The sequence below is a fragment of the Alligator sinensis genome, unplaced genomic scaffold, assembly GCF_000455745.1.
Source record: "Alligator sinensis unplaced genomic scaffold, ASM45574v1 scaffold149_1, whole genome shotgun sequence".
Lineage (NCBI taxonomy): Eukaryota > Metazoa > Chordata > Crocodylia > Alligatoridae > Alligator > Alligator sinensis.
The window spans coordinates 385,769-397,812 of NW_005842823.1; the positions used below are offsets into that span (position 1 = coordinate 385,769).

General features: G+C 63.6%; 1 protein-coding gene and 1 long non-coding RNA gene across 10 annotated transcripts; one reads left to right on the forward strand and one right to left on the reverse strand.

Moving 5' to 3' along the window:
- The first annotated feature begins 2,829 nt into the window (after positions 1 to 2,829).
- Positions 2,830 to 8,647, forward strand: NFE2 (nuclear factor, erythroid 2). 9 transcript variants are annotated; one of them, XM_025191501.1, is made up of 5 exons: positions 2,894 to 2,960; positions 5,363 to 5,437; positions 5,771 to 5,910; positions 6,028 to 6,231; positions 7,005 to 8,647. In XM_025191501.1, exons 3-5 carry the CDS (start codon positions 5,851 to 5,853, stop codon positions 8,028 to 8,030), a joined length of 1,290 nt encoding a protein of 429 aa, XP_025047286.1. In that variant the 5' UTR covers positions 2,894 to 2,960; positions 5,363 to 5,437; positions 5,771 to 5,850; the 3' UTR covers positions 8,031 to 8,647. The 9 variants fall into 9 exon arrangements, with proteins under 9 accessions (XP_025047290.1, XP_025047286.1, XP_025047287.1 ...); XM_025191502.1 differs by lacking the exon at positions 2,894 to 2,960 and adding an exon at positions 3,833 to 4,077; XM_025191505.1 differs by lacking the exon at positions 5,771 to 5,910 and having other exon boundaries at positions 2,830 to 2,960.
- Positions 8,648 to 9,629: 982 nt separating this feature from the next.
- LOC106722882 lies at positions 9,630 to 12,038 on the reverse strand. Its single transcript, XR_001358896.1, has 2 exons — positions 9,844 to 12,038; positions 9,630 to 9,735 (listed from the first exon to the last, which is right to left on the reverse strand). It is a non-coding gene; the product is annotated as an uncharacterized LOC106722882 (long non-coding RNA).
- Positions 12,039 to 12,044: the final 6 nt, after the last annotated feature.

Below are 12,044 nucleotides of genomic sequence, written 5' to 3' on the forward strand. Positions count from 1 at the left end.
GCCACGGTCAAGGGGGCGGGATGGGGGGTAGATGGGCAACAGCCCCCCTGTGACCCCACCCCCCCGGGCAGAGATGCCATCTGCTGCCTGCTGCCAGGCATCTGGAGACACTTGGAGCCCCCCTACCTGGCACTGGCACATGTGCACACGTGCGTGTGTGACTCCCCGGACCCTGCGGCGGTGGGCGCGAGCCAGGGGGAAACTTGGAGTCTGGGGGGGGGCAGCTGGGACCAGTGGGTAGAGCAGGGACTTGGTGGAGGACACCTGGGTCCTATCCCAGTGGGGCTGGCTTCTTTCCCCAGCTCAGGGCAGGGAGTGGGGTTGAGGGGGGTAGGAGAGGGGGGGCCCGGACGCCTGGGTTCCTCAGGAGGGAAGTGCTGGGGCCGGGGGAAGCGCCCGAGGCCCCGCCAGTTGCAGAGGAAGCTGCTGGGCGGATCCGCTGCGTGGTGCTGATAAGCGGGCGGCCCCCGCCTGCCCAGCCCCTCCTTCCCCCCGTGACAGCCTGGCTCCGGGGCAGTGGGCTCTGCTCTCAGCCTAGCTGCCCTCCGCGCACCTGCCCTGGTGAGGAGCTCTGCCAGGATCGGTGCCTCCCAGGCCTGGGAATGCAGCCACCTCTGGGGTGGGCAGGTGGCTGCTTCGCCACACACAACACCAGGGGCGCTCGCAGTGCCGGGGGCCCAGCTCAGCCCCTGCCTCCAGCCCTGCCAGAGCCCAGCATGGCCAGGCGGGCGGGGGGGCGCTGGGTGCTGGTTATAAATGGTCCATCTGGCACCAGGCGCCGGAGGTGGGAGGGAAACCGCAGTAACGGCCGCGGGGCAAGGGGCGGGGGGCGGCGACCAGCTGGAGCCTGGCCCAGGAGCCCCGGGGGCACAAGAGAGCCCGTGCCCACGCGTGTCGCCTGCCACATGCATGGCCTGCGCATGCAATACGTATGTGCTCTCAGTGCCAGCATAAGTCAGAGCACGGGGCTGGGTCTTGTTGCAGCTCAGTGTGGCCCCGTGGCCAGAGCTGCGGACATGTGGCCACGTGCCACTAGTGTGTTTTGTGCCTCCCCTGCAGTGACTGGCACAGATTTACCCCCGGTTTGCCCGGCGGGAGACAGGCGGAGCGTGGGACACGCACATGCTAAGCGTGTGGTGTGTGTTGCAGACGTGTGCGGCCCTGACGTGCCCATGTACGTTCTGAGCTGCACTCCCATGTCGCGTGTGCTGTGGGTGCACGAGGAGCCAGTAACCTGGGAGTGGCATGTTACAGGTGTGTGCAGCCCTGGCGTTCCTGGTGTGCTCCAGGCCAGGTTCCCCATGCGTGATGTGTCATAGGCATGTGCCCACCCTGCTTCCAGCGTGTGTTCCCGGCACAACTCGGGGCTGGGCCTGTACCTTTAAGGCCCATAAAGGGGCTTTTGTTGCTGCTGGCGGGAGTGGGGAAAGGGCCCAGGCTTGGCCCCACCTGCCCCAGGTCTCCCCCCGGCCAGCTTCGGGGTCCCTTCTTCAATGCCCGGATGCCTGGGTTCCACCCCAGCTCTGCAGTGTGCTGGGCATGCAAGTGCTCGTGCTCATGAGCACCAAGAGGCCCAGAATCTGGGGCAGTGGGTGGTTGGAGGGGCAGTGCCACGCCATGACCATGCCAGCCTCCCCCCTTCCCCCCTCCATGGGGAAACTGAGGCACGGAGCAGGCTGGGCCAGGACTGGGCCACCACTGTCCTGGACTCCTGGGTTCTGCATTCAGCTCTGAAAGGCGAGCAGGGTGTCCTGGGTAGGGCTGGGAGCCGGGGTGCCTGGGTTTTCTTTCTTGGTCTCCTGCGGTGACCTTGGCCTGGGATGTCCCCTCTCCATGCCTCAGTTTCCCTGCTCATTGGCTGGCTCCCACAGTGGGGGTGGGGCCAATTTGGGATCCTCCCATAAACGGCGCAGTCTCCAGTGCCTGCCTCATACCCCCCCACCCCCAGATGCTGCCCCCGGGGGGCACACAAGCAGCCTGTTCAGTGTACACACGTGCACACACACGTGTGATCTGGGGAGTCCCTGGGGGGCAATGGGAGGGGGGGAGACACACTTAGCTTTGTGCTACAGTTGGCCCAGGAGACTCGGAGCCAGCTTGGTGCCATGTGTGTGCGTTTGCACATGTGTGTGTGCACGCATGTGTCACTGCTTTAGTGTCTGTGGATCGCTGCGTGGAGCCCTGTCCGTGTGCGTGTGTGTCTTGCACGTTGGTGCAGCGCTTCTGCGGATGTCCCCTTGTCACACACATGTCCCCATATTGTCGGGGGCTCCTTGTGTGAGTCTGTGTTGTGCCATCGCACATGCCTTCCAGAGCAGGCGTGCGTGGCTGTGCACCAGGCGTGCGTGCACATCCACGTACGTTGTGCGTTGGGCCTGACCCCCCTGGGCTCGGAGCATGTCAGTAAGCACACGCATGTGTGTGAGTACGTGTGTGAAGGAGATACCGCTGTGTGCATTGCATGTGTTGTTCCGTGTGCACGTGGCCCCGTGCGTCATGTTGCAGTGTCCCCGTGTGCGTGTTGCTGTGTGCCTATGCACACGCGTGTGGCCCCATGTGCGGTGTGCGTATGTCTGTGGGGGTCTGACCGAGTGCAGCGCACGTTGCTGTTCATGGGTGCACGCGGGGCACTGTGTGCTCCGCGTGTGTGTGCACAGGGGAAGTGTCGTGCGTGTGTCGCCCGTCATGTGTCGTGTGCACGGGCATGCATGTCCCTCAGGCTCACATTTCCCTGCTGTGACCCCTCCACCGTAGGGCCGGGAGGGTGGAGGGGGGTGGCTGCCGGTGCCTGTGTGGCCACAAGCGGGGGAGGCGTCGGGCTGCGGCCCCGGCTTATGTAACCGCCGCCCTCCTGGGGCCGGCACACAGCCACAGCTGCCACCGCCACGGCCCTGCCGCCTGCGCCATGGGGGTGCCCTGAGCCCCCAGGCTTCGTGCCCACGTCCCCGGGACCCCAGCAGGTAAGACCTGCGGCTTCTCAATGGGGACTTTGTTCCACCCGACGCTGCGGCAGGTGTGGGAACCTGAGAGCCGTGGGCTGGGTGGGTGGGGGGGGCGCAGGGGCTGGTCCAGGCCCCCCACCTCCAGTTGGGCCCCAGATCAACCCCCCGGGCACCTGGGTCCAGTCCCTGCCCCCGCTTCCCTCGGCTCCCGGGGTGCAGAGAGGTCTGGCTGGGGCTCTCCAGGCATGTCTGGGGGACACCGGGGGGTGGGAACCCAGGAGTCCAGGGCAGGGGTGGGGGCGTGGGGCAGCAGGTAGGTCTTGTGCATAGGCACGATACATATGCACGCTCATGCACATGCATGCACACGCATGCACACGCACCCAGGCTGGCAAAGGCACCACATTCTGGGCCCCTCCTAGCCCAGAGGTGACTCTGTCCCATTGTGGGCAGGCTGGCGTGTGCGTGTGCAAGCCTGCATCCATGTGCAAGCATGTCCCTCCGCACAGGTACTGCACCCTGTCCCGTGTTTCCTAGACCCCGTACTGCCTGGTGAGTCTCCTCCAGGCCTTGCTGGAGGGCTCCTTGCGTGCCCTCCCAGTCTGGCCCAGGGACCTCAAAACAGGTGTGGTGGGTCTCACACGTTACCACCCCCTGCTGGATGGCAGAGACGGCACTGCCATGTGTCCTAGACCCCATACAGTGATTCCCCAACCCCATCTAGATGCCTCCCCCACCCCAGCAACCCCAGGGCCCAAATGCAGCTGGTTCTGGGGGAAGCACAGCCGGGACAGGGTGTATCAGGGCCTGGGTGCCATGGCGGGGTGGGGCAGAGCGGGGGGCAGGTCTGGGCTGTGCCAGAGGCTGATAAGGCCCCGCGGGGAGGTGGGGGGGGCCATCCTATCTCTGCGGTTCGGCTGCAGCTGCATCGCCTCCGGCTGGTAACAGCGGGAAGCAGGAGGGGAAACGCTCCCCGGGGCCCCCCAGCCCCAGCCTGGCCTGGCCCCGGCCCCACGGGAGGGCACATCCGGGCCCATGGCCCTGCCCCCCAGCCCCGGCTCCGCTGCGTGTCCTGGGCCCCGTACCGTGGCCAGCCGGTGGGGATCCTCCTCGCGCTGCGGCTGGGCTTGGAGAGGTGCGTAGTGGGGGGGGTGGCAGAGGGATGTCAGGGGACCCAGGAGTTTAGCCACACTGCCATCCCCCGGTCCCCGATCCCAGAGAGCAAAGGGATCACCTGGGGGTGAAGGGGAATCCTATGGGCGGGGCAACTCTGGTTCCCCAACCAGGGGATGCGGAGGAGGGAAGAGACCCTGGCTGGGGGTTAGGAGCAAGGTAGGGAGACCTCTGACCCCCACCCCACAACTGCACCGATACCACCCCACTCAGTGCAGCAGCAGCCCCACGCTACAGGTGGGGAAACTGAGGCACAGAGCAGGATGGAGCCAGCCTCCCCCAGGGAATCAGGCACCCCTAACCACTGGGCAGCACTGATGCTGGAAGGGGGGGTCCTAGCCAGGCACTGTGGGGCGTCTGTTGTGTCTTGTGCAAGCCCTGGGGCCTTGGGCAATCGCGGTGTCGAAAGGGGAGCGGGAAGCTGGGCGGGCGGGGGCCGTAACGGCCTACGGGTGGGGCGGGGGGTTTAACTCCTTGGGCACCACATTTCCTGGTGCCGGAGGGTAGAAACCCAGGAGTTCGGGCTCCCAGCCCCCCTGCGCTGCCCACTAGGCCTCGCGGTGCCCGCAGCGGGGTCTTCGTGCCAGGCCAGCTCGGCTCCAGGTCAGGCAAGGGGGAAGGAATCGAAGCTCCCACCCACCAATGCTCCCAGTGGATCAGCCCCGGGTCAGACTGGGAGTCTTTGCGGGGGCCGGATCAAACTGTGTGGCATGGGGGCACCAGCAGGGGGCGCCACATGGGTGGGGGTGGTATTTCAGAGTCAGATAGGGTGCGGAGGGGCCATGTCCAGGGCCCCCCAATTTCATGCACATGGGTGGGGGTGGGACATGGGGCACAGGGAGCAAGGGGGTGGGGGACTCAGCCCCACGTGTGGCCTAGTGGGCAGAGCTAGGGGATGGGGGAGGTTCCCCTGGGGTGGGTAAGGGACAGTTTCTGCATCTTCCTGGCACCGTTGGCTCTTGTGCAACTATGTACTTGACTCCTAGGGGCTGGTGCAGGGCTGTGGGTGGCAGGGGGCACCAGGAGACCCCTCCTCCAGCCTTGCTCCTTGTCTTCCACTACCTCAGTTTGCACCGGGAGGGGAAACTGAGGCACGGTGTTCTGCCTGGGCCATGCTGGGGGCAGAATCCAGGCATCCTGACCCATATCTGCACCCCAACCCCAGTGTTCGGCTCCATCCCTAGGGTGTGGGTGTGGGGGGGGGCAGGCACATGGCGGGGCTGATAAGGGCCTATCGTGTGCTGCAGACGCTGCCCGGCGCGGCCTCATGAATGTCTGATTCTGCCGACGGGCGGCTGCAAAGGGACCCGGCTGGCGCCGAGGTGAGGGGGATGGGGTGCCAGGGTGGGGTGGGGGGACCTGGGGTGGCACCCTATGGCTGGGGGGCAGGGCACCAATCAGCATGCAGGGAGACTGGGGTGGCCTTTCTGGGTACCAATCAGCCAGCAGCATGGCTCAGGTAGGGTCTGACCCTCACCAATCAGCACGTGGGAGAGAGGGGATGGATCTGTCTGTCTGTCTTCTCTTATTAGCTGCTGGGTTGGCTCAGGTAAATCCTTCTTCCACCAGTCAAAGGGCAGGATGGCTTAGGGAGATCTTTCTTCCACCAATTAGCAGGCAGAATAGCTCAGGGAGATCCTTCTTCCACCAATCAGCAGGCAGGATGACTCACGTAGATCCTTCTTCCACCAGTCGGGAGATGGGATGGCTCAGGTAGATCCTGCCTCTACCAATCATGAGATGGGATGGCTCAGGTAGATCCTTCTTCCACCAATCAGCAGGCAAGATGGCTCAGGTAGATCCTTCTTCTACCAAGCAGGAGAAGGGATGGCTCAGGTAGATGCTGCCTGCCCCAATCAGGGGGCAGGGAGGCCGAGTGGCCTCTCCAATCCTTGCTCTCTCTGTGCCGCAGATCTTCGCTGCCACGGCCGGCTTCGGAGCAACGCTGCTGGAGCCACCACTGGGCAGGGCCTGGCCCAGCAAGATGCCCCCCTGCCCTCCACAGCAGGGCCGGGCCCGGGCCCCACTCCTGTCCGGGCCCCTGGGGGGTGAGCACGGGCCGCCGGGCGACATGGACCTGGCCTGGCAGGAGATCCTGTCCATTGCGGAGCTGCAGGTGAGCGGCACTGCCCGCACCCAAGGCACCGATGCCCATTGCCCTCCCCTCCACCCTGCTGGGCTCCTGGCTGGACCTGGAAGCTAAGCAGGGCTGGCCTTGTTTACTACGTGGATGGGAGACAATGGAGCTGTTCTAGAGCAGGGGGAGCCAGCTCCTGCTGGGCCCACGGACGGCAGGTGCCACTGTCTGCTGCGGGCATGGCCCACAGGGCAGGTTGTGGGCTCCTGCCCCTGCAGCCTGGTGGGGTGCGCTTGGTGCTGCCCCCTGGCGGCCAGGTGCCCATGGCAGAGATGGGGCTGTAGCGGGTGACATCCCTGGGGAGCTGGGGGTACAGCCCCCTCCCCAGCAGGGCTAAGGGATGGGTGGGGGAGAAGGGGGGCGCTCCAAGCCGCTGGCTCTTTAATCCTCCCCGCTCTGCTCACCTGCCCCCCCCACCCTTGTCTGGCAGAGGCCGGGGCGGGCAGCGGGGCCAGCACACAAAGGGGCATCTGTCTGTGCCGTGAATCGGCCCCATTGTGCTCGGGGGGATGGTATCGCCCTGGCCATCGCGCAGGGCAGGCACCTGCCGCAGCGGCGGGGCCCTTCCCCGCCACCCCCCCGCCCCTTTCCAGCTAGCCCGGTCCTCTCCACACCCGGCGGTGGCGGGGGGGGCGCGGGCTCCTGGGCTCTGTTCCCGACTCTGCCACTGACCTTGACCCCGCGTGTGGGCACGTCTCTCTCACCCCATGCCTCAGTTTCCCTAGCTACCTCTCCCCTCTGACTCCCTGCAGGGCCTGGACCTCCCGAGTGAGTCGCCCTATGACCCCGCGCTCTACAGCCTCACGCACCCGCTAGCACCGGTGGGTGGCTACGGGCCCTGCCCAGCACTGGGTGATGCCCCGGGGCCCAGCTGTGGCCAGCCCTGCCCGGGCTATGAGCGCCCCTACATGGATGCCATGCTGGCCCCCTGCGCCCGCCTTGGCATGGGGCCCCTGCCTGCCATGGACCCCTCGTACGGCTACACAGGCATGCTGATCTCCTCCGCTATGGACCTACCCAGCAAGGTGCTGCCTGGAGAGGCGGGGGCGCTGCCTGAGCTGGGCCTGGCACCCCCACCGCCCTGCAAAGCCCAGGAAGACCTGGAGTCGGACTCGGGGCTCTCTCTCAACTACAGCGACGCTGACTCCGGGGAGCCCGAAGGGCTGGAGCTGGGACAGGCACGGCCCGACTACGCTGAGCTGTACCCGGTGGACTACGGGTTGCCCTACCCTGGGTTGCAGGGTGTGCCCCCCTTTACACCCCCCTGCCCGCCCCTGCCACCCCCAGAGAAGGACCGGGGGACGCCGCGAGCAGAGCTGGGGGGCAGCCGGGATGAGCGGCGGGCGCTGGCCATGAACATCCCCATCCCCACGGAGAAGATCATCAACCTGCCAGTGGAGGACTTCAATGAGCTGGTATCGCGGCACCCGCTGTCGGAGCCGCAGCTGGCGCTGATCCGGGACATCCGGCGCCGCGGCAAGAACAAGGTGGCAGCGCAGAACTGCCGGCGCCGCAAGCTGGAAGGCATCGCCCAGCTGGAGCACGAGCTGGAGCGCCTGGACCATGAGCGCCAGCGGTTGCTGCGGGACCGGCGTGAGGCCGACCAGGCGCTCGGCACGCTGCGGCGCCAGCTGGCCCAGCTCTACCGCCAGGTCTTCCAGCGCCTGCGGGATGAAGCCGGTGAAGCCTACTCGCCCGAGCACTACAGCCTACAGCTGGCGGCCGACGGCACTGTGCTCCTTGTGCCCCGCGGGTGCAAGGCGGATGGACCTGACTGAGGGCGTCCCCCCACTCCAGGCTTGCAGCCCCTTCACGGGGGCACCCCCTGGCTGTAGTATCCCTCCCATTTGTGGAGTGCCCTTCAAACAGCAGCCTTCTGCCCCACTCTGCCAAGGGGGACACTGGGGGGGCATCAAGCACGGATGGGCTACAGAGAGGCTCCCCTGAGGCTGGGCCCAATAGGGGCTTAAGTACATTGCACCTCTGGGGGCACATTGATGTGTTGCACTGCTGAGCTTCTTGGGGGGCAGGGGGGGGCTGTTAATGCACTGCACTCCAAGTCCCAGAGGCCTGAAGGTGGGAGGGGGCATTACATGGCAACACCCCAGACTTGAGGCCTAAGAGGGCCCCTGCCTCTGTTACCCCTCTGGCCAGGCAGCAGGAGGGCCCCCAGCCCACTGCCTTGTCCACCCTGAGCACTGTTTGGGGGGGGATGGGGGGGGCTGTGACAAGGGGAAGGCAACATGGGGGGGGGTCACTGGGGACAGAGCATAATGGGAGCAGGGCCACATGGGGCACAGGATGGGGTGGGGGCACCAGCAACTTTTCACTGCTGTAAATAGTAACTGTCCCACAGCTGGGAATAAAGCCCTTGCTAGGGGCCACTGGAAAGCCATCACTGTGTGTCTGTCTGTCATTGCAGGGGAGGCAGGCTAGGGCCCGTCCCAGCATGGATGGGGCTCCTACTTATTCCCACCTCACCAGACCCCTGCTCAGCAGGGCTCCTAGCTTACCTGGCAGGGGAACCGCCATTATCAGCTAAGGCGGTTTTCCGCAGGACAAGGGATAATCACTTTCCCGGCATGGGGTAGTACCCACAGAGGGAACATGTAGTTACCCCCCCTCATTGCCTGTGAGAAGATCTTGGCTTTTTGTGCACTTTGTGGAAACGGGAGACTTCTCCCTCGCTTGCTCTTGCAGCCGTACAGCTGAGGGCAAGTGAAACTTGGGGGCATCTGAGCCCCAAGCCTCCAGGCTTAGGCTTGCATGTAGGATGCCTGCCAAATGATTTGGAAACATTTGAAGGCCTAGGTAGGGGTGGAGCGTGTCTGCCGGTTGCAGGACATGTGGTTCTTGCATCACTCATTGATTCGGCTTGGAACACAAAAAAATTTTACTTAAAAAAAAAAAAGAAGAAGAAGAAGAAGAAGAAAGGAAGAAAAGAACGGGGCTCCCAGCTCTGGCCACCAGGGCCTGAGCTCCACCCTGCTAGGCCAGGGCAGCACATTTGCAAAGGCAAAGAGCGATATAGCCATGATGGCAGGTCCCAGGCTGTGCACCAGGAGGCCGGGAAAATCAGAGCAGAGTTCCAAGCCTGTGGACGCCACCCCGAGACTGGAAGGGAGAAGAGAGCTGGGGTGGGAGACAGGGGGGGCCAGGTCTCCCTCTGGGCAGGGGCATCTGTGAAGCACCAGGTACATGCCTGTGCTGACAGCTCTGGGCAGAAGCTGCAAGCCAAGATGCCCAGAGGGTTGCCAGGCTGCGGGAAAGGCCCCAGGAGCCAGGAAGGCTGCACTCAGCCAACCTGGGCCATCGGTGGTGGGCAACTAGGCTGCCACAGTGCCCAGCCCCATGACACACAGGCTCAGGCCACAGGATTTCTAAAAAAGGAGACTTTATTTAAAATAAGAACTATTCCCATAGGGATGATCCGACACAGCTACACAGCAGCCACGGGACCCGGACACCTGGGTTTCTGGCCACCTGCAAGAGAGGAGAGATGTCAGGAACCAGGCAGGGCCACAACTGCATGAGCCACGTGGTGCCCGCTACCACAGCACTACCCTGCCAACGGGCCCAGTACCTGCTCACCTGGGAAAGCAGCCGTCAGCTGTGTGGAGTCCTCTGGCTCAGTGGGTAGGGCAGCAGCTCCTGAAAAGCAGATGCATGCATTAGATCAACAGTCCCAGACATACAGCACCACCCCCTTGCCCCCACCCGGGAACTTCTCATTAGCTGGCAGCCAATTAGTGCACCCCAAAGGCACGGCCAGGGCGGGGGGGATGGGAAGGCTCAGGTTCAGACTCTGCACTAAGCAAGTCGTTAACAAGAAGCAGCTTGAGGAACAGCAGCAAGACTAATGCAGGGGGCCAGGGGGGCGCAGAGCAGCCCGTGACCCAGGGAGCTGGCGGCATCCGTCCAGGAGCTGCAGCCGAAGTGGCGAACCCCCGGGGAGGGAAGGAAGAGCTGTTCTTACCTAGCAGCACAGTAACAAACCCTGCTAGTCCTAAGAGCAAGGGGCTGCCTCCGCCGGTCACTCATAGCCACTGCCTCTACGGGCGTCTGCCCCTGGCTTATCTGTACACAAGGCTCTAGCTGTCTGCGCTGCGGGCTGCCTCGACGCCATGGTGCTATGCTTGCTAGCCGCTCTACATCTGCATCTCCTGGGCTGTAAGCTACGGCTCCTTGTCGCTTGCCTTCCTCTGCGGTCGCACGCTACCATGTCCTCAACGTTAGCCAGCGTCAACTCAGCCACGGACTAACCCCCCCATGGTCCACGGGAGGTTAGAGATGGGTCTGCTGCAAACAGGTTACACAGGGCCAGGCGCTCTACAGAGGGCCAAGGCCGTTCAACTGGGCCCACCAGTACAAGGGAAGGACTAGGAGCCCCCCCACCCCCATGAGCCTGTTTTGCTACTGGAACTGCCAAGTGAGGGTCTCTCAGCTGGGTCGCCAGCTCTCCAGCCTGTAGCTCTGTTTAAACAGGCCAATGCATCGTCACCCACCAGCAAGACCAGAGTTCCCAGTACAGCAATACTACCTCAAAGCAACTATAAGGGGCTGCCACTGCAGGTGGGCTGTCGCTGTCCAGCTGAGGGAGCTGCCTGGGCCACAGTCCTTGCTGATTACCCAGTGCCAGCCCCAGCTCTGCCTGCAACCCACCCCTACACCACCCAAGTCTGGCTTGCCTCGCTTTTCCAGCACAAGCTACAAGTTGATCCAATATCTCATGCCAACTGTCTCCCAATACCCCCAAGGTGAGACTGGTGCCAGCTGCCTGAGCAGAGGGGCAGGACACATACTCCAGCCTGGCCACCAAACAGCCCTGGTCAAAGCCAGCCCTGTTTCCACATTGCCCTGGCCGTGCTCTGCTCCCTTCACCACCTGGATTGTGGGATTGGAGACCAGCTAAGGGGCTGCTCCCTTCCAGAGCCCTGAGGCTGCCAGGGCAACACTGGTCTTGAACAGCGCCCATGAACTAGGGCCATCATGCCACAAGCCACGATCTCCCTGCTCCTGGGATAGCTGGGGAGCGGGCAGGGACTGATCGCAGCCCTAGCTCCTGAACTGACTGGTCCTAGGCCCTGCATGTCAGGTCCCAGCACTGAGTCATGAAGCCATCATGCCTGGTGTCAGGCTGCGTGGGGGCTGCAAGGGACTCTGATCCGGCTACACTAGCAGGCATCTTGGCCGAGGACAGCTCCTACATTACAGCTCCGGGGGAGGGAAGAGAAGGGAAGGGGAGTCTCATGCTAGGAGCTGCACTGGACCCACTGCCGCCCATGCTGGCACTCCAGTATAGCGGAGCCCCCTCGGTCTGAGCTAGGCCTAGTCTGTCACCAGCAGGTGATGGCTACGAGGGCACGGCAGGGGCTCACATCACACTCCCTTACACGGCACAGGTAAAAAAGAAGACACATTTATTCAGCGTCATGATCAGTCTATTACAGTTTGCAAATCGACGGCATGGGCGCGGAAACGGACAGTGAGTCCCCAGAGCCCTCGGTGGAGCGCTTCGCATGGCCACGGCACAGAAACTAAAATAACCTGGAGTACGAGTCACAAATACAGTCCTTGTGTTTGCAAGGAGAGTGGCTAACACATGTCTTCATGTAGCAGCTACCCCCTGCCACCACTGTGATTTGGCTGAGTTCAAACTGTGGTAACCTGCAGCTTCCCTGTCCTTTCTCTGGCTCTCCTCTCCTGCTAAGCTTTGTTTCCTGTTGAATAACATGGAATAAAGGTGTTAATCTAAAGACATCCAGACTCAGGGCTACACCCCAACAGCACGC